The sequence below is a fragment of the Tamandua tetradactyla genome, chromosome 2 (assembly GCF_023851605.1).
Source record: "Tamandua tetradactyla isolate mTamTet1 chromosome 2, mTamTet1.pri, whole genome shotgun sequence".
Taxonomy (NCBI): domain Eukaryota; kingdom Metazoa; phylum Chordata; class Mammalia; order Pilosa; family Myrmecophagidae; genus Tamandua; species Tamandua tetradactyla.
The window spans coordinates 44729834-44754785 of NC_135328.1; the positions used below are offsets into that span (position 1 = coordinate 44729834).

Sequence of the window (24952 nt, forward strand, 5' to 3'; positions counted from 1 at the left end):
TGTTACTCTTGGAATTTCAGAACTTACTCTTTCACTTAGATAAGTAGTCCTTACACTGAAACAACTGCCCATCCATTGAAATGGTATTTCTGTTGTGAGCTATGTAGTATAACCTAGAGGTGGTATTTCAGAAATTTCTTCTCAGGAATATCTGAAACTGGCTCAACTATTGCTTGTTAGACAACACAATGCCCAAGAAAATAAATCAGTTTATTGCTGTCTTAAAATTCTGAAAACAAAATCTAACTATTTTTGTATGCTATGTGGTAGGGGTCACATTTCATTCTTTCCTACGTGAATATCCCATTTTCACAGGACCATTTTTGAATTTTTTTTTTTTTTTGGAGTGCACGGGCTGGGACTCAAATCCAGGTATCCTGGCACAGCAGGTGGGAATTCTACCACTGAACTACTCGTGCACCAATTTTTAAAAGCACAAAAAAGATAAGCTATAAGTTTTGACAACTTAAATTTCCCAAGAAAAGTAGTATATGGTTTTCACTGAGAGTGAAAATTTTTTTTTTTTTTTTTTTACATGGGCAGGCACCGGGAATCGAACCCGGGTCCTTGGGCATGGCAGGCAAGCACTCTTACCTGCCGAGCCACCGTGGCCCGCCCAGAGTGAAAAATTTTTAAATACCAATTCATTTGACAACTTTAGGATACAGTGTTCAGAACTGTTTAAGTTCACACAAACAATGAAGCAGAATACAAAAAAAAAACCCAATTATAATCAGTTGCAAACTATATTTTGCAGCAATATCTTTTTGCAATCTAAAAGGTCACTATTTTTATGACACTAATAAGACAGAAACATTTATCTTTCAGTTAATATTTGAGTATTATACCTTATAAATAATGAAAATAGATGAGTAGAAAGATCAGATTTTGGAGTAGTTTTGATCCCAACTTTCTCACATACTGCCAAGCATGACCTCAGATATGTTATCTAACCTCTTTAAACTTCAGTTTGAGAGCAGCAATCACTTTGTAAGTGATGGTAAGTATTAAGAAATAATAAATGTAAAATATCTGAACATAGTAACTGTTCCATAGTAACTTAATAAATGAACATTATTAAAAATAAAGGGGAAAAATAAATAAATAATAAAGAGTTAAATTTTAAATTAAGTCCTTCTGACCTTGAAAACGTAAATTCCAAACATTTATAAATTCAGTTGGGTGAGAGCAATGGAGAAAAAATGTGACAATTTCCCCATATCAGAAAAAAATTAGACAAAATGTTTGGAAGGAATCATTTATACTTGGTTCATAACATTATGCAGTGGACTGAATTCATATCCAAGAAACTCTCCAAACTCTTGCTGTGCTATGAAATGCTTATTCAGGTACACTAAAAGAAGAGAGATAATAAAAACTTATGATGGAGGAGCATCACATGAAGAGTCCACTAATCAAACAGCTTGTTTAAAGTTCAGGATGAAACTGTATTAGTGACAACAGCAGTCAGAAGTGCAATAAATGTACTTACTTGAGGTGTCTCATGGCCTTTCCTACTGTAATTTTGTATGAAGTCCACAAGACCATGAACTACTGTTTTAACAGCTACCATTGCATTTTCTAGCTGCTCCCAAGTTGGTGAAACAGCATCTAAAATAAGGCGCCAAGACGAAGGGATGAGGGGAAATTTTGTTAACAATAATTCTCTTGTGCTACTTACCTCAAAGATAGAAAAAGTATAAGCAACTAAGCATTTCCCACATACCTGGGTTAGGGTCTATATTTGCAAGAAGCTCTAAATGAGGTCTCAGTCTATTTAAGTTAGCTGGATCACCTGTTCGTTGTAAAACAATTGTCAATTCCTGGACACTCTTTGCAAATGATTCTGGAGACTGGAGCTAACAAACAAAAGAGAGAATGGCTTTTACCCTGGTTCTTATGGCACATCTGTATTCAAATGCTTTCATTTAGATTAACATAGTAGGTTTTCAAGTGTCTTCAGCTTCCACAGTAGGACTATCAATGATGAGCGAAATTCTCACCTCAGAATCTGCCCTATGAAATTCATCACTAGACACTTGGAAAACTTATTTATAAGCTTTATTAGTTCTGTGGGGTCAGAATGCAGATAAACCCGAGACTCTATAAGCCTGGCTTCTTTTGCTAATATCTTGTTTTTGCTTCCCTGTTGCCTCAGCTAGTTGATTTTGAAAGTTAAAAAATAAAATAAAATAGAAAAAAAAAAAGACAAGATAATTTTTAAAAATCTGGTATTTTAAAATGCAGGGCTCTCCTATTGGTTGCCTCTTCAGTTCTTTAAAAAATTCCATTCTCTTCAATATAACATCAATACCTCTTAATTTCACAAACCTTATCAATGATAGATTGCATGTGTGATTTATGTGCCAAGTCACCATACAGAAGTGAGGACCACTGCTCAGGTGAAATACGAAGTCCTGCTTCCATAGCAATATGAACAATCTGGGCATCATGCTCTCTACGTAATGCTTCATAACTCCGAAATTCCTCTTTCAACTGCATCAGGGAAGAATCTTCATCCCTTTTGGTGACCTTAAGAAACAGAATGGAAGGGGAAAACCCATCAGAATTGGCTTGTTCTTTTCACTCCAACCAATTCATTCATTTATTTGGTGGGGAGGGGGCATACCTACAAAATATCAGATACCACACAAAGAAGATACAATAATGGTCTCACAGAAAATCTTTTTGGAATTTACATAACCAAATACACAATCCACTGCTTTTAATGAGCTCAGTAGTGGTAGAGAAAACAGATTTGTAAACAGAAAATTACAGCATAAAGTTGCTATTTATTAAAAGGCTCTATGGCAACACAAAGGAAAGGCAATTGAATCTGACTGGTGAAGAAGGGGGCTGATAGCAGAAAAGGCTTTCCCCAATTGAAAGCTAAAAAATCTGAATTTAGAAGAATAAACAGGAGTTCCCCAGGCAGAGAAGGGTGAGGAATAGAATTCTAAAGGGTGGTAAGTGCATGAAATAAAAACATGAAAGAGCAGAACACATAGAGTTAAAGGCTAAGATGTAGGCTGGAGAAGAATCACAGAGGATCTTATATACTATGGTAAGGAAATTGGACATCATCCTGAAGGGAATGGGGAGCCATTGAGGATCTTTAAGCAGGGGAGTGGCATGATCCATTAATATGTTTAAAAAGCATTAGTTTGCCAGCAGAGGATAGACTGAGAGATAAAAATAAGCAAGAAATCCAGTCAACTACCAGTTGACCGCAGGGTGATTAAGAAATTTTCTGCCACCACAGAAATTATCACTAGGGTATTTATACAGCCTTAATCTATACTTGACTCAAGTGATATTAAAAAAAAAAGAAAAATCAAATTCAAAGTCAGAGTTTCACATGTCCCAGTGTCCCAGTAAAGTTACTTAATTACCCAAACATTTAGGTATATGGCTAGTTAATTTCCACAACAGATGATACACATTTATTCCTGAACTATTAAAACTTAATGGTCAGTGCCTGCCCATGTAAAAAAAAAACTTAATGGCCACAAAGAAATCTGAAACTCGGTTAGGATTCAGAACACCAAGGACTAGTCTAGGCTCTAAAACTTAGATCAGTCAAGTCATTCAAAATATTTGAAAAATAGTTTCCTCACTTGTAAAATGAAAATATTCCCAGACTACCTTACTATAGCTGTGTGGCATGAAAGCCCTCATGAATGTGAACATAGGAAAATGAAGTTAACGTCTGAGAGTTAAAAAATAATATCACTTTACCATGGATGTAATTAAATCTCCTTGGGGATCTATAAATTCATTATAGAAAGTTTTGGGTGCCCAAAATGCTGAATAATATAATCTTAGGTATGATAAAAAGTAGAATGTGATTAACTTTATAACTTGAAATAAAAAAGAATCTATATTCCACTGTATTACTTAAACACTGACTGAGGAAACAAAAGGAAAAATTATCAACTAAAGAACAGAAAAAAACAAATCCAAAGAACCAGAGGATAGTAACACTCATCCAAGAACCACCCAGGGTACAGAATTCCCCATCGGTAGCGTTAGTGTCTCCTTATTTGAGTAAGGATGAATGTAGGTGACTAACTGAGCCTGATATTATTAAAGTTCTAATAATATGAATCAAAACCATCTGTGAAGGGTGGCTAAGCAGGCAGAGTTCTAGCCTGCCATGCCAGAGACCTGGGTTCAATTCCTGGTGCCTGCCTATGCAAAAAAAAAAAAAAATCATCTGTGAAGATAAATCCTGAAAAGTAGAGGAGCCAGCATCTCCAGAACATCAACTAGTTTCATCCCCTTACCCCATATTATCTACAGCTCCTTCCCACATGAAAAAATTAGAATGCACATAGCCCAATTACCCCTAAAAAGAGGGAGAAAGATCAAAGTTGATGGTGGAGTTATACAGAAAAGGTAGGGCTTAACAAATGAATATGATTGCTGAATCATTATATTGATATTTCTTTTAGTCTCCAGTATCTTAGAGCAGCTAGAGGTAAACCTAAAATTTTCAAATTGTAACCCATACCAAACTCTGAAATCTGTTCTACAACTAATTGCTGTGATGCAGTTTAAATTTATGTTTTTTTTGTTATTTTTTCACAAGAAGAAAAATATTTTTCTTCTAGCTTCCAGTGTTTTGGAGCACATGGAAGGAAAAATCTGAAATAGTGGAATGGCAACCCTAACAAACTCTGAAATCTGTTCTGTAACCACTTGTTGAAATATACTTTGAAAATCAATGTTTTTTCTTTCTTATCTTTGTATATTTGTTATATTTAACAATACAAAACGTTTTTTAAAAATCATCTGTGAAGCTTTGAAAAATGCAATCTCAGGTCAACTGAACCAGAATTCCTAGATTTGGAGGCTATGGAAAAGCCTATATGAAAAAAACAAAGCATGTATGAAAAACAAAGCATATATGAAAGCTAAAGTCTTATTCCAGATACAATGAATCAGAACCCCTAGAGATGGGTGGGGCCCAGGAAAATAGATACTTTCAAAAGCTCATAGGAGATTCTGATGTGTGCCATTCAATTAAGAAGTAGGTACACTAAACATTAGAATCATTAACTTTCCTTCTTCTGATTCTATGCTCAGCAAGTAAACATTTGATAGCCTTTTACCGAAAAACATCTGCCAATATAAGAACTCAGAATATTTAAGAATTGTACGTCTCATTACAAATTAATTAATCTGATAATCTGGTGTATGTGACCTTGGTTAGGGTGAGTTTGTTCTTGAGGAAAGAATTCTTTTGTATGTACCCACAAAATTCAGGTCTCCAAGCCTATAAAGCTGAGGACGAGACCTTGGACAATGGTGAGTTTACTAAAGTAAATGCCACCCAAGTGAGATCTTTTGGCAATTAAAGTAAGTATGATATTCTTTTACACTTCTATAGACTATGCTTTAACATTTTAAACTACAGGGCTGTGAGGATGAAATGAGAGCATAAAATTGAAATAACTTCCTAAACTAGTATTATTCAAATATCAGATATTAGTAGCCATTACAGATCCAGAATAACAATAAAGTGCAAATCAATATAAAACCTATGAAGAAAAACCATCCAGAAACAGACAGTGTGAGAACCTAGTCAGTTTCTTCAGGATGACAAATGATCTCTGCCACTTGGGAGCTGAGCCAAAAACATTATGCTTGAGGAAATAAGAGAGTCATTTCAACTGTTGGCCTAAACATGAAATCAAGCACTATGACAATAACAGCAGAGATGGTGTCTAAGCCTCATTAGCTGAGTTAAGTGAACTCATTTGAACATACTTCCATCATCAATTACCCATTATCTCAAATTGAATAGTCTCCGAAAAAAACTTTTTCTATTCGTATGTACTAATTTCACTTTTGGGACCATAAAACCAACAAAATAACTTAAACAAACTTTGGTTTCAAACTTAGATTTTTACTTTCTATTTCCAAGTCCTTAGGCCTTTCACAAGTCATAGCCAGAAACCTTTACTCTTGTAATACGCAGTAACTTCAAGGATTCAGCCTGTTTTAAGGCTTTCCACTTCTCTCAGTACCTGTTGCCACCCACTAGATTTAGACAATGAAACCATACTTCTAAATATCTTGGAGTTCCTCCTCGCTCTTTTCACACACAAAAAAAACAAGACCTAAATGCAAAGTGCAGCAATCTCTTCAACTTTTCACTTTCTTGTTGTCCCTAAAACAGAAATGCCAAGTTCAGATTAAGGGCTTTAATTTGAATCACTAAAGGGAAAGAGCTAACAAAAATAATGAGGAAGTTAACAAGGATAATCAACTTCTATGAAGTTTTCAGTATGGTTTCTTATCCCTTTTAAGATGGAATGCAAATGAATTAGGCTTCCTTAGTTCACTTTACTCTTGTAAGCGTCAAGTTTACCAAACTATTTCTTTAAGTTCTGCTCCATGTTACTGACACCTTCATATATATGCTCTTATTACCAAAGGCAATTTCACAAATACAATCAATGCAGAGGTGAAATGTTACCTCTCAATTCTAGTAAGCATTCTGCATTTCTGAGCCCTCCAGATAGTGTAACACCTATCCTAGAAAGACTCTGTCTGAAATACAGGTGAGTAATCTGATTCCTAGCATTTAATTTAAAGCAAGTTTCTTAATACTTACCTTAAAACAAGAAGCTCGGTATAGTAGCTGTACCACATGCCCAATACTTGTTTTTGATGCCTGAGGAAATCTTGGTTCTAGTCTTTGCACAACAAAAAGTACCAGAACTTTCCTTGAGAGAGCAGAACCATCTTCTAATGCCAGTAACACCAGCTTCAAGGCTTCTTCTTGCATAGCTATAAATATTAAAGTACAGAACATGAATTCATGATACATGAGGAACCTTTTGGCAATGGTGAACAATGCTGCTATGAACACTGGTAAACACGTACCTGCTGAAATCCCTGTTTTCAACTCCTTTTGGTATATATCTGGGAGTAGAATTGCTGGGTCATACAAGTAACTCTATGTTTAACTCTTTGAGGAGCCAAAAAATTGTCTACTACAGCAGCTGAACCCTTTTACATTCTCACCAGCAATGTACAAGAGTCCCTCCCAATTTCTCCACATCTTTGCTAATACTAATTTTTTTTTTTTTTAATAATAGCCATCCTTTTGAGTGTGAACTGGTATCTTACAGTTTTGATTTGCATTTCCTTACTGACACTGAGAATTTTATCATGTGCTTATGGGCCATTTGTATATCTTCTTTAGAGAATGTCTATTTAAGAGTTTGGTCATTTTATGATTGGGCTGTTTGTCTAGTCATAGCAACAAAGATATCTGATACCTGGTCTAGTGATTCTTAGGTAAAAGCAAATAACCATGAGGAGACATTCAAAGGCAACATTCTTGAATTATATATAGATGAGGGTTTTTAAAGTTATGTTAAAATTTAACTTAGCTAAATTTTCTCTCTACACAAAAGTAGAGATAACACAAACCCATAAAGCAACTATTGCCAATTTCATATACCCTTTCATCCTCTTTTTTAGTTTGTCTTGGCTGGAGTATTTTGAAGTAAATCCCAGGTATATGTTAATTCACTCTTAGCTCAATATGCACTTTCAACAGGTAAGGACTTTTTGTGGTTTGCTAATATACACCATTATCACACCTAACAAAAGTAATAGTAATCCCTTAATACCATCTAATATCCAGTCTATGTTCCATTTTCCTGTTTTTTCATAATGTCATCTTAGAGCTGGCTTGTTTTAATTGATAATTAAAGTTCACACATTGCTTTTGGTTGAATTGTCAAAGTTTAAAAATCTATATATAATTATACTAGCTCCCCACCACCTTCTGTCCTCCCTTTTCAAACAAAATCCATTTATTTGTTGAAAAACAATGTCATTTTTCTGAAGAATTTTGCATTCTGGATTTGGCTAATTCTGCATCTAGTGTTTTTAAATATATTCATCTATCCTTCTTATTTCCTGTAAAATTTATTAGATTCAGAATGTTTTGTTCTTTGCCAAACATACACCTTATTCCACGTTATCACATCAGTAGATACCTAAGATCTCTCTCTCTCTCTCTCTCTCTCATTTTGAATAATATTAAGATTGGTCAGTGAGTCAAGACCTTATTTAGTCATTATAAATTCCCCCATCAACCTTTTACCTAATGGTTTTAATAGCTACTAATAATGCTTCCCTACACCCTTAATCTATTTGGGGTTGCACAATTGTGATTTTCTGTCACTTTTTTCTTAATTTATTAGCTGGAATTCTGTCTTTAAAAGAGGAACCATCCCTTAAACAGCTTGCATAGGAAAGTCAAGAAAAAAAAACTACTTGATTTCTCCCCGTCCTTGCCATTTCAATTTTCAGAATTACCTGTTGGTGCCACAGTAATCACCAAAAATAACCAATCAATGTTTTCTGCACTACTGAACTCATGTGTATTTTTATATTTTCTATGTTTCAACTTATTAGTTAGTAATTCATGCTCAAATTGTCCCATTTAGGGCCAATGGGAATTTACTTTCTTGCCTTTTTGACAAACTCCAGTAGTTCTGATAGCTTTTTTGCTGTCTAACACACGACTTCCCCGGCTCATAGTAACCCTAGAACTGGAATAAGGCATTTGTCAAAAAAGTCCTTCTTTTTAGCGTAAATACTATTCATTAATGACCATATTTTGGAGGCTACAGTTATTCTTTGCTTCTAGGACTTCTCAGGTGACAGACCTAGGAAAGAGGCATTTTTAGAAAGAGAAAAATAAGTGAGTTCTGACATTGCCAATTTAAGATCTGTATGGTTTATACTTAAATTCTTTGATTTTATACTTGCATTTTTAAAAAATTTTTTTTATTAATCAAAAAAAAGAAAAGAAATTAACACAACATTTAGAAATCATTCCATTCTACACATGCACTCAGTAATTCTTAGTATCATCACATAGATGTATGATCATCATTTCTTAGTACATTTGCGTCGATTTAGGAAAAGAACTAGCAAAACAGAAAAAGATATAGAATGTTAATATAGAGAAGAGAATTAAAATAATAATACTAATAAAAAATATATATATATAAAGGAAAAAGAAAAAAACAAAAACAAGAGATACAAACAAACAAACAAACAAAAAACCATATTTCAGGTACAGCTTCATTCAGTGTTCCAACATAGTTACATTACACTTAGGTATTATTGTGCTGTCCATTTTTGAGTTTTTGTATCTAGTCCTGTTGCACAGTCTGTATCCCTTCAGCTCCAATTACCCATTATCTTACCCTGTTTCTAACTCCTGCTGGTCTCTGTTACCAATGATATATTCCAAGCTGATTCTCGAATGTCGGTTCACATCAGTGGGACCATACAGTATTTGTCCTTTAGTTTTGGGCTAGACTCACTCAGCATAATGTTCTCTAGGTCCATCCATGTTATTACATGCTTCATAAGTTTAGTCTGTCTTAAAGCTGCATAATATTCCATTGTAGGTATACGCCACAGTTTGTTTAGCCACTCGTCTGTTGATGGACATTTTGGCTGTTTCCATCTCTTTGCAATTGTAGATAATGCTGCTATAAACACTGGTGTGCAAATGCCCATCTGTGTCTTTGCCCTTAAGTCCTTTGAGTAGATACCTAGCAGTGGTATTGCTGGGTCGTAATCCATTCTGCCATTCTATGTCTTTTGATTGGGAAATTCAGTCCATTAACTTTTAGTGTTATTACTGTTTGGATAATATTTTCCTCTACCATTTTGGCTTTTGTATTATATATATCATATCTGATTTTCCTTCTTTCTACACTTTACTCCATACCTCTCTCTTCTGTCTTTTCGTATCTGACTCTAGTGCTCCCTTTAGTATTTCTTGCAGAGCTGGTCTCTTGGTCACAAATTCTCTCAGTGACTTTTTGTCTATAAATGTTTTAATTTCTCCTTGATTTTTGAAGGACAATTTTGCTGGATATAGGAGTCTTGGTTGGCAGTTTTTCTCTTTTAGTAATTTAAATATATCATCCCACTGTCTTCTAGCTTCCATGGTTTCTGCTGAGAAATCTACACATAGTCTTATTGGGTTTCCCTTGTATGTGACAGATTGTTTTTCTCTTGCTGCTTTCAAGATCCTCTCTTTCTCTTTGACCTCTGACATTCTAACTAGTAAATGTCTTGGAGAACGCCTATTTGGGTCTATTCTCTTTGGGGTGCGCTGCACTTCTTGGATCTGTAAATTTAGGTCTTTCATAAGAATTGGGAAATTTTCAGTGATAATTTCTTCCATTAGTTTTTCTCCTCCTTTTCCCTTCTCTTCTCCTTCTGGGACACCCACAACACGTATATTTGTGCGCTTCATATTGTCATTCAGTTCCCTGATCCCCTGCTCAAGTTTTTCCATTCTTTTCCCTATAGTTTCTGTTTCTTTTTGGAATTCAGATGTTCCATCCTCCAGTTCACTAATTGTAGCTTCTGTCTCTTTAGATCTACCATTGTAGGTATCCATTGTTTTTTCCATTTTTTCTTCTTTGTCCTTCACTCCCATAAGTTCTGTGATTTGTTTTTTCAGATTTTCTATTTCTTCTTTTTGTTCAGCCCATGTCTTCTTCATGTCCTTCCTCAATTTATTGATTTGGTTTTTGAAGAGTTTTTCCATTTCTGTTCGTATATTCAGCATTAGTTGTCTCAGCTCCTGTATCTCATTTGAACTTTTGGTTTGTTCCTTTGACTGGGCCATATCTTCAATTTTCCGAGCGTCATCCATTATTTTCTGCTGGTGTCTGGGCATTTGATCAGATTTCCCTGGGTGTGGGACCCAGCTGGTTGAAAGCTTTTTCTGTGAAATCTCTGGGCTGTTTTTCTTTTCCTGCCCAGTAGGTGGCGCTCGTCTGTCTGCGGGGCCCACCAGTAAAAGATGCTGTGGCTCCTTTAACTCGCCAATCCGAATCTCGCAGTCGGCCTGGGAAACTGCGTGTGGAGGCGGGGGTCGCCGGCCGCAGCGGCTTGGGGGAGTGCCGGTCCAAATTGCCCAGCTGGCCCGAGACGCCAAGCGTGACAGGAGGGCCCCGCTATCCAACGTTCCCAGTCAGACCGGGGAGCCACGTGCGTGGAGGGGACCCCAGTCGCCAGCCGCCCTGGCCGGGAAAACGCGCGCCCCTCCCGTATCTCACCGCAGCGGATTCTCCCTGCCCGTTCAGCCGTTCCAGAATGGGGTACGCTGTCTTTTTGGTCTCTGTCGTGACTCCGGGAGCTGTTTTGTATTGTTTCTGTTTCTTTAGTTGCTTTTCTGGAGGAGGAACTAAGACCCGCGCGTCTTACTAAGCCGCCATCTTCTCGAGAAGAGCTATACTTGCATATTTTATACTTGCATATTTTTTTCAGTGTTGAAAATCTTGGTTCCTGATAGCATTAACATAATTTATCCTTTATCCTACTGTAGGTCTGTTTAAAATAATACAAATTACAAAAAATGAATACCCAGGACTCAGACTCTATAAAAGTTTCACTTACTAAGTTTATTTTTAACCGTCAGACAGTTCCTAGGCCACAAAAGTTCTGAAACCCAAAGTTACCAGTTTCTTCAAGACCATCCAACCAGCTGCATTCCCCTGCCCCATAATGTTCACATCCCTTTTCAACATGAAGTCAGAATGGTCATTGCCCAAATATCACTAAAGACTGACAGAAGCCTCAAAGGAGAAGTTATAAAAGAAAAGATAGGATTTAACAAATGAGTATGAATACTGAATCATTATACTGATATTTATCTGTAGTCTGTTCTAGAGCAGCTAGAAGGAAATCTAAAACTGTGGAACTATAACCCATACCATATTTTGAGATTTGTTCTAAAACTACTTGTTAAAATGTACTTTGAAAGTTATTGCTTTTTTGTACCTATTTCACAATAAAATATATTTTTAAAAAATACTGTGTTCTAATATCACCAAAAACACTTATTTTCTTTATGGATACATGCCTACTTAATGCATGTCTTAGTCTATTTTTAATTTTTAGGGACTGCTTCATTTTATTCCTTTTTATTAAAAGATTTTAAATTTATTTTCATTAAAAATTGCTTTATAATTGCTGGTACACTCTCCCATCTACTTTAAGAACTGGGGCACACATTGACTGATTTGTTAATCTGGATGACAAGTGATTTGGGCTGGAGTTTAAAATTGATATCCCCAAACAAAAAGAAGCAGTAGACAAAATTCCAAGAATCCAAGTGCAAATAGGTACAGTTCAGTTATTGATGTGACATTTCCAAAGATCCTTCAGGGACTGTGTTTCTGTCCTAGGATTTTTAATGCTTCCCTGGAAGTATCAAAGGCTGCATGGTAAAAGGCAGGATGCAGAGGCTTGGGTCTCGGGATTTAGAGTTGAATGGGATCAGATTGGAATCCCAGCTTTGCCACTGACTAGCTGTATGGCCTTGAAATGTTACTTAACCTCAAGCCATTCAAATTCTCTGAGCCTCAGTTTCCTCATATATAGAATAGAAATAAGAGCAGCATCTAGCTGTTTAGATAGCTGTAATGATGAAGTAAGGGGAAAGCTCATGCAGGACTCAGCACCAGGCATTGTGACAACTCAATCAGCCCCAGTGCGGGCCACCCTAAACATTGTATGTAACTCGAGATCAGCATAAGTCACGTTCTCCAACATACTTCAGCCTTGGCTGTCAAATAGCAACATAACCAAGTTCTCCTATAATAATGCTAATAAAGTTCTTTCAAATTAAAAAGAAAATATGCTTTATAATCACAAAGGGCATTTATATGGTTCCAAAGTTAAAAGTATAAAAAAGGGTACATTCAGAGAGTTCAGTCCCTGTCCTCTTTCCCTTGGTTACTCCCTCTGTAATTTTATTACTTTTAATCTTTCCTGCCATCATTTCTTTCAGTAAATATAACCTAGTAAGTAAATGTAGCTATCTCCCTCCCTTTCTTAAATACAAGGTAATATAAAGCACATTATTCTGCACCTTGCTTTAATTTTTTCATGTAACAATGTAACGAGATCACTGCAGCTGCATAGTATTCTTTTGGTAAGATATACCATAGTTTACTAAATTAGTCCCCGCCCATAAACATTCAGGTTGTTTTCAGATGTGTGCTATTACAAACAGAGCTTTGTAACTTTATGCATTTTCTATTTTTTGATATCATATATCTGGGATACATATTTAGAAGTAGGATTGCTGGGTCAAATTGTAAAGGCATAGGTGATTTTGCTAGATGTTGTCAAGTTCTTTTCTTTTCCTTAAAAATCTGTACCACATCAAGGGATTGAGAAAAACCCTAGAATGAGCTGAGACTTAGCATCAAGGGATTGAGAAAACCTTCTCGACCAAAAGGGGGAAGAGTGAAATGAGACAAAGTGTCAATGGCTGAGAGATTCCAAACAGAGTCGAGAGGTTATCCTGGAGATTATTCTTATGCATTAAGTAGATATCACCTTGTTATCCAAGATGTAATGGAGAGGCTGGAGGGAACTGCCTGAAAATGTAGAGCTGTGTTCCAGCAGCCATGTTTCTTGATGATGACTGAATAATGATACAGCGTTCACAATGTGACTGTGTGATGGTGAAAACCTTGTGTCTGATGCTCCTTTTATCTACCTTGTCAACAAACAAGTAGAACATATGGAATAAAAATAAATAATAGGGGGAACAAATGTTAAAATAAATTTAGTTTGAAATGCTAGTGATCAATGAAAGCGAGGGATAAGTGGTATGGTATGCATAATCTTTTTTTCTCTGTTTTCATTTTATTTCTTTTTCTGTTGTCTTTTTTTTTCTTTTTCTGAATTGATGCAAATGTTTTAAGAAATGATGAATATGCAACTATGTGGTGATATTGTGAATTACTGATCATCTATATATATGTAGAACGGAATGATCATATGTTTATGTTTTAGTTCCTTTGTTGTTAAATTTTTTTTAATTAATAAAAAAAAAAATCTGTACCACTTTGTATTCCTCCCATTACTGGAAGAAAAGTACCTGTTTCCCCACAGCCCTGGCATCAGAGTGTACTGCCAAACTTTTGGATATTTGCAAATCTGAAAGGTGAGGAATGGTATCTCAGTTTAATTTTAACGTACATTTCTCTTAATATGAATGAGGGAGGTTGAGTATCTTTTTACACGTTTGAGGGTCATTTGCATTACTGTTCCATGTTGAATTTTCTGTTTACATCTTTTTTTCAATTGGGTTATTGGTCTTTTTTCCCTGAATTTTAAAAAGCTCCTTAGTAACACTTTTATTAGCCTTGTATCTGTGACATAATTTACAAATATATACCCCAATTTATCTGTCTTTTTACTGCTTATAGGTTCTTGCAATGAAATTTGAAAATAAATTATGCAGACTAGTATCAATCTTTTCTCTTACTGCTTCTGAATTCGGAGTCAAAGTTAGAAGTGTTCCCTACTCGAATTATATAAAGGAATTCAGTCTTTTGTTTTTACTAGCATATTTTATTATTTTTAATCATAAGTATTTCTGACCCATTTGGAATTTATATAGCTATACAGTATAAGGAATATATCCAATTTTATATTTTTCCACATGACTATCTAGCTGCCCAATGACACTAATTAAAAAGGCTTCCCTTACAAAATTAAATTCTACCTGGACTGTAATTCTAAATGAGAAAGGTAAAACAATAAAACTCCTAGAAGATAACACAGGAAAATACTTCATAATTTGGAATAGGTAAAGATATTTAAAACGGAACATAGCACTAACCACACATACACAAAAAATTTTCTCCTGATAATTTTTACTTTCTTTAGAATATTTTAAGTTTTTAAAAAATCAAGAGGTTAAAAAATTTTTTCTGACCAAAAAAATGTTCACCTTTCCTTTACTATCTGGTAATCTTGGGCCCCTCTGACTCAGTTTCTAATTTGTAAAATTGGAGCTGGTCAACGACTATTTGAAGGCCGTTGAGGATTAATTGAGAAATTTGTTCTAAAAACACCGAAGCAGTATCTATTATACAGATTATGATTAACAAATCTAGTTTATCTCTAATTATGCCAAAATTTGTAAGTATAAATAAAGACGATGGGTTGAGTCTGAAAATTCTTACCTAGCTCTAGAAATTGGCACTCTCAGGTCCTGACAGACAATAAAAAAGGCAGACAATCACTGTAATATTAGTTGTTACCTGGGCCTAGAAACTGGCATCCTCGAGCCCTAACAGCAGCCCACAGATTAGCAGACAATTGCTGAGGGTTCTGGTGCTGTAATATTAGTTCTGTAACAGTTCTTTCTCCAAGTGAACGGGCTGCTCTCATGGCTCTTACACGACCTTCTTCCTCCACCAGTTGACAGTTTACAAGCGTCACCAGCTTCCTTTGCATTGGACGGCTCAGTGCACTCTGGTTCAAACTAGCTACACCTTTAGAGAAAAAGAAAGGAAGACAATTAAACTTCAAAAAAAAAAACAACAGGTGGTGCAATGATGGCTCAGTGGCCGAATTCTAGTCTGCTATGCCAGAGATCTGGGCTTCTTTTCAGACCCTGCCCATGTAAAAAAAAAAAAATCTACAAGCCAGTTTTCATTAACTGTATTTCTATATTTTAACTATTAAGACACTATTCCTCTGAAGACTCAAGTTCAATTCCCGGTGTCTGCCCGTGCAAAAAAAAAAAACAAAAAGAAGACAATTTCTAATAAGTCCCTTTTAAGATACTTTCACTTTTCCAACAATGAGTATTCTGTCTCTCTTTACTATTCTGTAATACTAAGAAGCCTTTTTAATTACTTTAATTATCCTGTTCTGTGAGTTTATGTCCTCCTTAAAACAGAGTACTTAGGATTTATTTAGTCTATCAATGGTCAATTCTCAGCCTTTATCTTATTAGCCCTTTCGAAATCATTCACTACAGCTGTTCACACCCTACTACTTTAAGCACTTTCTTTTCCTGGCTCCCAGAACACCCAATGCTCTAGGTTTTCTTCCTGTCTTCTCCTTTTTTCCCCCCAGTATTCTTTGCTGGTTTCATCATTTCTCCCTGGACACTTGATGTTAAAGGGCCGTAGGACCCAATTCTTGTCCTCTTCTCTATCTACACTCACTACTGAGGTGATTTCATTAATTCTCATTGCCTTAAATACCACTCCTAAAATTACAGCTCCTAGACTTCATTCCTTAACTTAAAACTCATTTATCCAACTGGTAACTTGATACAGCATCCAAGTGAAGAGTAAACAGCTCAAACTTAACATGAACAAACTGAACTCCTGATCTTGCCTAAATCTGATGTACCAACAACATGCCCTATTTCATTTTATAGCAACTCCTCTTATCAGAGGCTCAGCCAAAAAACAAACAAACAAAAAATCCTTGACTCTGTTCTTCCTCTCATACCACATGTAATCATTAAGAAACTCACTTGGCTCCACCCGTCAAAACATATCCAGACTGGACACTTCTTACCACCTGCATTGCTACTAACCTTGTCATATCAGCCTCTTAATCAAACACACTACTTCTTTTGCCCTTGTATTATGATTTTCCAACAGAGCAGCTACTGATTCTTTTAAAACATCAGATTGTGTCACTCCTTTGTTCAAAACCCTGCAAAAACTCCCCAATTTCACTCGGAGAAAAATCTCAAGCATTTAAAAAGCCCTGTAAGGTCACATTATCTGGCCTCACCACTTCCTCTTATTTCATTTCATCCATCTCTCTCACTCATACTCCTTCAGGCAGTCTCTGTAGATGCTAGGCATGCCTTGGGGACTTTGCCCTGGCTATTCACTGTGCCTGGAACACTTTTCCCAGAAACCTACATGACTATCTTACCTCTTTCAAGTCATTGCTCAACAGTCACATTTTTAATGAGGCCTACACTGACCACCCTATTTAAAACTGAAAACTGCCTTTTAACTCTACCTGATATTTCTAACAGTATTCTTTTTTTCATAGCAATTATCATTTACAACATACCATATAATGTGTTTATTATACTTATTATTTCTACCTTTACTAAAATATAAGTGTGACGAAGACTTATATAGTACCTGGCACTTAGACCATGCTCTATGGAATCTAATAAGTCAATGAATGAATGAATGAATGAGGTGGATATGTATCTATGCCTTAAATACTCAATAATGCAATGCACAGAGCAGGTACAAAACAAATACATGATTGACTGATTGATTCATTCATTCATTCAACAAGTATTTAATACCCTTACAATGTGTCAATCATGGGATAAACACTGATAAAATTCTGCTTCTATCTCAGCACTTAAAATAATCTAGACACTTGTCTCCCCAAACAGATTATGAGGTTCATGAAAGTATTACCTTAACCACTTTAAGTGCTTAATAAAGTTTGATAAATGGTTGACAGAATAAATGAATATATGAAGTTGTCTTAATAGGACTTATCAAAACTAATATTATACTATAGCACTATTGCTTTAATCAGGGGAATACAAATACGTGTAAATCTCAATATATAGCATGCCAAATGAAGTATTAAATTAATAACATCATGGCTATTTTCAGAAAATAGAATAATATATTCTCATTCAAAAAATATTTCAAGATTTCTCAGACAAATTCCTTTTCTAAAACTTGCATCAAGTAATAGGGCATCAATATCAAGTCTTCCAAAACAAATAAATTAACAAGTCCTACCTTTTCCTCCACTTAGTGGTTTTAAGTAGAGTGCCAAATCCTCAACGCATTTCTTTGCAACCTCATAGTGTTTGTTCTCACCTAGATTACTTAATTTTATTGACTGATGATCTGGTACCTAAAAAAAGAAAAACTGCAGAAATACTCATCTAGCCTATGCAAGTATTATTTATCTATTTGGTGGTTACCCAGATGAGTATAAAATTATACTATTATGAATATGGAGATAGTATATCAAAACCATTTAAGAAAAATCAAACCTAATTATGACACAATTGACTACAGATGTACCCTGATTTCAGAAAGTCTAACTTAATTATAAACTTTGAAAAGAGATTTTGTCCTTTAAAAGGGAAACTACTAATATTAAGATACTAAGAATATGGAGTATTTTAGTTCGCTAAATTTTCTAATTGGTGATTAATCAGAAAAATTCTTACTTTATTGTTTTAATACATAATGTACGAAGTATAAAATCTCATCTTCCTCACCTGTAAAATGGGGATAATAACTACATTAATAGTTATGGTAAGAATTAGTAATATTAGATGTTGAATGCTTACCATCATACCTCACATAAAGTAGACCCTAATTAAATGGAAGTTATAAACCTAGGGTCTTGCTCTGATTCAACAAAATGATTATAAACATGGAATACTCATTATATAGCACACAGCATAAGAAACTGCAAAATTTTTACTAATATATACCTCCCTAAATAAACCATAAAAAGGAATGAAGTTCTGATACATGCTACAACATAATGAACCTTGAAGGTTATCATGTTGAGTGAAATAAGCTAGACACAAAAAGTTAAATATTTTATGATCTTTCTCATATGAAATATCTAGAAGAAACAAATTTCATAAAGACAGATAGTAGATGATGGGTTGTCAAGGGAAGGGAAAAGGGAGGTATCACTTAATGTGTACAGAGTTTCTGTTTAAGGCAATAAAAAAAGTTTAGGTGATGGATGTAGATAATAGCACAATATTGGGATTATAATTTATACAACTGAATTGTACACTTGAAAGTGGTTAAAAAATTTTGAAGGGCGGTGCAAAGGTGGCTCAGTGGCAGAATTCTCACCTGCCATGCCAGAGACCTGGGTTCGTTTCCCACAGCCTGCTCATGTAAAAAAAAAGAAGAAAAAATCGGGTTCCATGTTACTACAATAAAAAGTGAAAAAAAAAAACAGAAACAAAAACCAAAAAAACCAAAAAACCTCTGAGGGTTCCAATAGATTGGATTCTGGCCAAAGCTTTGATTATATTTATTTTCATATCACCAACTGAACAAATATGTATGTGTGTTTACATAAAATATATGTATCTACCAATATCACTTACCAATTATAAAATTTATTATTTTGACCACAGGATTGAACACAAAAATACAAAACTGCAATGGCATTTACAGTTTTGCATATGGATTTATGATATTAATAAAAGAAAATCTCTTGCAAAATAGTGATGAAAATAAGATACAATGATACAATTTTTTATTTCTCAAATATCACTGCACATATTTTGTACCCTTACTGAACAAAACTCAGTAATTATTACATATACCAAATTAGTAAAATCTTGAGAGCTTACCTGGGCTCCAACTAACTGGAGAAGTGCAAAGTTGACAGGAAGCACATCAATATCTGTGTTGATGGCAGTCTGATCAAAAGGACAAGCTTTTCGGTGAAGTTTATTCAAGCAGGTCTTGCAAACAGTGTGTGAACAACCTAAACTGATGGGTTTGTGCACGTTCTCATCAAATTCATTATAGCAGATTGGACAGGACAGAAATTCTGTCCATTGAGCTGCCTGCACAGGCATTTTGGAAGCTGGATGCACAGTCTAGCAGATCATTATTTTTCTGTGTAGTGTTTTGTAAGCTGGAATGGACAAAAGTAAGAATTAATCATATAATCATTATTTACATTTCAGAATTACTGTTAAGACCAACTATCACAGCTTCAGAACCTAAAATATATACGAATATTTTGTTTTTTAATAAATTACCTGAATTAGATTTCTGAAACTCTGTTCAGAAATAATGCCCTAATAGTAGTCCTTTCAACTAAAGTCTGTGCTTACATCAGTTGCTCATATAAGAGTATCAAAACTTTCGTGTATTTTTCTTAGCGGGCATATCAAACAAGTAGATTTATTTCACATTCTATTTTTAGGAACAGATGCTACTTTGGATTGCTGAGGTTTTTATGTTTATTTTCCTTGGATAACCATTACCCCAAAAGATAAAGCCTAAGAATTAATGAACTTTGGAATATTAAATATGAATAATACTATAATGAGTCAAGTGTGAAGAAACAGCCTTGCCACCTTAATGACCAAGTCCGTCAAGGATATATTTAACTTGGCAGCTTCATGAAGAAGGACATTTCTGCTTAGAACTTGACTAAGAGGCTAAGTAAGTTTCTGAAAATCAACCCACAAGGTTATGAAGATAGAGCTACTTGCTTTGAGATGCTGAAAATTAAGAAGAGTAATAAATGAATGATGCTGACTGCTAACTATGGTACACCAAAGAAAATATTTAATTATTCACATTATCTTAAAAATTTTATAAGTGGTTCATAACAGTACTTCTGACAAAACCTTATCATTTAGTGATTGGTATATACATTGCATTACTAAAAAGCGTCAGGTCCAAAGAGGACACTATAGAAGAATAAAACATTATTCTCACCTTACAATTCTAAGTAGAAAAAAAGAAAAATGTAAATTTCTATCTATGCTGTGAATACAACTTGAAAAAGATCATATAAAAGATTTAGCATCAAGACTGTCTTCTAATTTTAAAAATTTAGACACATAACTTGAATACTCTATATTTCTGTATTTCAAAATCTTCCTTATCTTCCGATTCAAAATTTACGTAAGTCTGTCAAAAGACTCTCTGGTGAAGAGAAAATTTAGATATTTAGGGCAATTAACCAATAACCTTGTTCATACCTCTGTTTACCAACTCAAGCATAAATGTAGTCAGATTCAGGTGAGAAAACTATACAACTGAAAGCATGCTCTGTTATTTCAATATCCAAATGAAGAATAGTTTTAGTCTATATTGGGTTTTTATGTTCATAAAAACTAATATTTTAAAAAACACCTTGATAAATGAATTACAGGGCTTGTTAGGTAAAAAGTATCCTATACAAACTTTTTCTCAGATAGCTCTAACGTAAAATATCTGTTATTTTTTCTTTTTAATTGAGCCAAATCTTACAAGTCATAACTTACTCTTTTACCTTCACATCGCCACACTTATTAATGTCAATAATCTAAAAAACAGTTAGCTTCCAATTTTGAGATGAGCACTAAGCAGGTAAACACATCAGATTTAATGTTCACTTTTCTAGGCTGCAGGAAAAAGAAAAGTTCTGTCAGGAAAAATAAATTTTATCTTAAATCTACTACTGAGAACTCTATTTTAGTTAATAACTTGAACCAATGATTTATCAAAACAAGACTGGATTTTTTTTTTTTTAATAATGATCTATTTGGAAAAGCTAGTTCAGTGAGTTAAGGTACTATAGGCCCTTAGGTAACAGGATACAAATAGCAAAACCCTTTCCTTACTCAGTTTTCCAAGATTATCTTGAAATGCTTTACATTAAAAGTTAACTTTTGGGAGGAAAAAGGAACTCAAGTCTGGAACTACACATAAATATTTTAAGTTCTCATATTTTCACCTTCTATTCAGTTTTGAAGGGTTTCAAACCATTTCAGAACATACTTGATAGTTCTATGTTATAATATCCCACATATGCTTTTAGGAAGGAACTCTGTCAAATCATCCTCCTGTGAAGAAGTGTCAGATTCTAATTTTCTGACACAAAAATTTTAAAGTAAACTTTTCTTATATAATGAGCTATATGTAACATTTTTACTTTTTAAAAATGTTTTCTTCAATTACCTTATCAATAAATTATAGGTTTTTCAATTAAAGAAGAAGGCAAATTAAAATAAAACCTTATCTAAAACATGGACGATATTTACATAAGCCACTAAAATGTTTAGTGATAAAATTAGATTCTCATTCCTTTGAAAAAGATACTTAATAAAATTTTACCTAGGAAATATTTTGTAACTATCAAAAAATAATATAAATCCTATTATCTTTCTAATTAAAAAAAAAAAACTAAATGAACCATGGAAAGCTAAGAACATTTCCCAATGTGTAAAAATTCTAGATTTATATTATATGTTTTATTTTAATTGCTAATAAATTTATAGTTAATACTGACAGATATTCATGCTAAAGATACTCCCCAAACATGTCAAATTGAGATTAAATGGATATAAAAGCCAGTAACTAGATACCTAAGGGAATTACTTAAGAAAATTCTAATTATTTTTGTTAACTAATTTTAGGTACAAGTTACTTAGACTGAAGGACAGCAATATAGGTGTGTGAAACTCTAAATTATAAAGGTGGGACCTTAAACATTTTTATTCTAGTGGTTTTTTAGTCTGTAAGTTCTTTGCTAACTCATAACACAGGAAAAATAACAGACATCTCTCATGATTCAAATTACAAACTGCTTTATTAAAAAAAAAAAAAGGATTTGCAAAGTCCCCTTAGGGGAACGGTGAGCAAAAGGAAAACTCAACTTCCCCAAGTGGAGAATTCTTGATATTCTTACAGGCAGTGGAGACAACCAAAGCAATAGGCTGAGCCCCCAATTTTGGGGTTTGTTCATATGAAATTAACCCCACAAAGGACAGGCTTAGCCTACTTAAAATTAGGCCTAAGAGTCACCCACAAGAGAACCTCTTTTATTGCTCAGATGTGGCCTCTGAGAGACAGCCAACACAACAAGCAAACTCACCACCCTTCCCCTCTCTATGTGGAACATGACTCCCACCGGTGTGGACCTTCCTGGCAACATGGGACCGAAATCTCAGAATGAGCTGGGACTCAGCACCAAGGGATTGAGAAAACCTTTTTGACTGAAAGGGGAAAGAGAGAAATGAGACAAAATAAAGTGTCAATGGCTGAGAGATTCCAAACAGAGTTGAGGGGTTATCCTGGAGGCTATTCTCACACATTAAATAGATATCACTTTTTTAGTTAAGGCATAACAGAGAGGCTAGAGGGAACTGCCTGAAAATGTAGAGCTGTGTTCCAGTAGCCATGTTTCTTGATGACTGTATAATATAGCTTTCTCAATGTGACTGTGTGATTGTGAAAACCTTGTGTCTGATGCTGCTTTTATCAACTGTATGGACAGATGAGTAAAACATATGGATTAAAAATAAATAAATAATGGAACAAATGTTAAAATAAAATTAGTAGATTGAAATACTAGTGACCAACAGAAGGGAGGGGTAAGGGGAATGGTACGTATGAATTTTTTTTCTGTTTTCTTTTTATTTCTTTTTGTGAATTGATGCAAATGCTTTAAGAAATGATCATGATGATATACAGCTATGTGATTAAAAAAAGAATGTTCATATTGCATGTTGAATGGTTTTATTAATAAACATTAAAAAAAAACTGCTTTATTAAGAGCAAATTACATACACAGAAGTACTTTCATTTGTTATTAGTCCACTATATTGTGAAGGCAGTTCAGGACTATGTCATCTGATTTTAAAATGCCAGAATAAAATGCATGGCTCTTTCATAGCTACATAAGAACATACAGTATTTTACAATTCTCTGTATAAAGATGTAAACACTGTACTAAACTTAGAACTCAGGTATGTTTATTAAAATAATCACTTTAATTTCAGTTCACCCAATTGAGGTGAATTTGAGGTGAATCACTGGAATTACTGAAAGGACTGTAACAGGATTTCTCGATTCAGAAACCTTAAAAATAATTACTTTGGACTTAGAAATTATATTTAAAGCATCATAGGTGCAATTTAGGCCCTAAGCTAAAAAACAGAAACAGTGGAAATAATCTAAAATCTCTAAAACTCAGCATAAACCATAGCAAAAGGACTGAGAAAAAGGAGTTGAATTACAATTTTAAAGACTGCTTTTATATGTGACTTCATTGTAAGTAGAGAAGATGTATGATGAGCTTTACTTCTTAAAAGCATCATGGGTTTTATTAAATATGAGATTTAACTTTCAATACATTCTAATATGGCAGTCAGATAACTTCCTACTTTAACTAATTAACCAATAATGTTCTGCTTCTTTAGATATGACTACACTACTTATTTCTGAGAGAGCAATTACTAATTCTGACCTATCAATTAAGGGCCACTGGATACTTTATCCTTCATATTATCAAAACGCCTTAGTCCTCTGATTACTTAGGCTATAAGAGGCTACTCTATCAAGATGTTTTTGATTTTCATGTATCTACTATTACTCAGTTAATTCATTCCTTGGGAAAGGACATATTCTAGAACAACACTACCCAACAGAAATACCATATGAGGCACATACGCAATTTTAAATTTCCCAGTAATCATATATAAAAAGGGAAAAGGAAACAACCTGTTATTTAACCCAATCAAGCCAAAATATTTCAACACACAATCAAAATTAAAAATTATAAATGAGAGATATTTTAAATACTTTTTGGTGTGTATTTTACAGTTACAGCACGCCTCAATTCATAGCAGCTGTATTTCAAGTGTGCAGTTGCCACAAACGGATGGTACTGGACAGTTTAGCTCTAGAGTACTGAATAAAGTAAATTGAATTTGATGTGAAAGTCACACGTAAGAAGGCTTTCATAAAACTAAAAGCTCTGAGGATCATAAGCATGTAACTTACAAAATTCATGAGGCTGGGTGCAAAACATCAACTTATTTCTAATTTTTGGCTAGCTTTATTTTACCACATGCTTCCTTTTGCCATCACTAGAAAGTGAAACTTCAACGGACTCCAACCAAAACTATAAACAAGTACTTATAGTGACCTTGTTGTAAATTCATTTAGCATACTTAAGTATTGCATACAATACAAAATTTCTATTTTTGAATGTAAAATTCTGAGTTTAAAGAAGAATGCTTTGCCAAAAGAATTTTTTATTTTTTAAAACTGGAAGACACAAAATTACAAAAGCAGAAAGGGAATTAATGAAAACATACAAACAAAAAGACTTAAAAAGACTTCTGAGATGTCAGGCTAACATAACAGTAGTAACGGATCCGGAATAACTCAAAGTATCCACCAACCCGTACACTGAAACTAAATCCTCAAAGAATAGGAGGCTGTGTAAATTTTAGCTTTTGCTAAAAATGACTGTGATATATGTTTGACTGATCTTCTAGCAATTTCCCAAACGTTAACATTTGGAAAATACAAATCCCCAAATCAACAAAAATTGCAATATTGAGAAACGGTCTTTA

General features: G+C 34.3%; 1 protein-coding gene and 1 non-coding gene across 9 annotated transcripts in view; both read right to left on the reverse strand.

The window, feature by feature from the left end:
* Positions 1 to 24952, reverse strand: part of RC3H2 (ring finger and CCCH-type domains 2) — a 45365-nt gene that overhangs the window by 18680 nt on the left and 1733 nt on the right. For 3 of the 8 annotated variants that reach the window (XM_077144140.1, XM_077144133.1, XM_077144141.1), the window contains exons 2-9: positions 20881 to 20992; positions 19217 to 19506; positions 17619 to 17736; positions 15129 to 15362; positions 6623 to 6798; positions 2332 to 2532; positions 1727 to 1859; positions 1493 to 1611 (exon numbers count right to left, since the gene is read on the reverse strand). In XM_077144140.1, coding sequence (XP_077000255.1) covers positions 1493 to 1611; positions 1727 to 1859; positions 2332 to 2532; positions 6623 to 6798; positions 15129 to 15362; positions 17619 to 17736; positions 19217 to 19447 — 1212 coding nt within the window. In that variant the 5' untranslated portion in view covers positions 19448 to 19506; positions 20881 to 20992. Of the gene's footprint in view, positions 1 to 1492; positions 1612 to 1726; positions 1860 to 2331; positions 2533 to 6622; positions 6799 to 15128; positions 15363 to 17618; positions 17752 to 19216; positions 19507 to 20872; positions 21704 to 24952 lie in introns of those variants that run through there. The other 5 variants (XM_077144134.1, XM_077144135.1, XM_077144136.1 and 2 more) reach the window with 5 other exon arrangements.
* On the reverse strand, positions 1944 to 2054 carry LOC143675387 (small nucleolar RNA SNORD90). Its single transcript, XR_013171612.1, has one exon. It is a non-coding gene; the product is annotated as a small nucleolar RNA SNORD90 (small nucleolar RNA).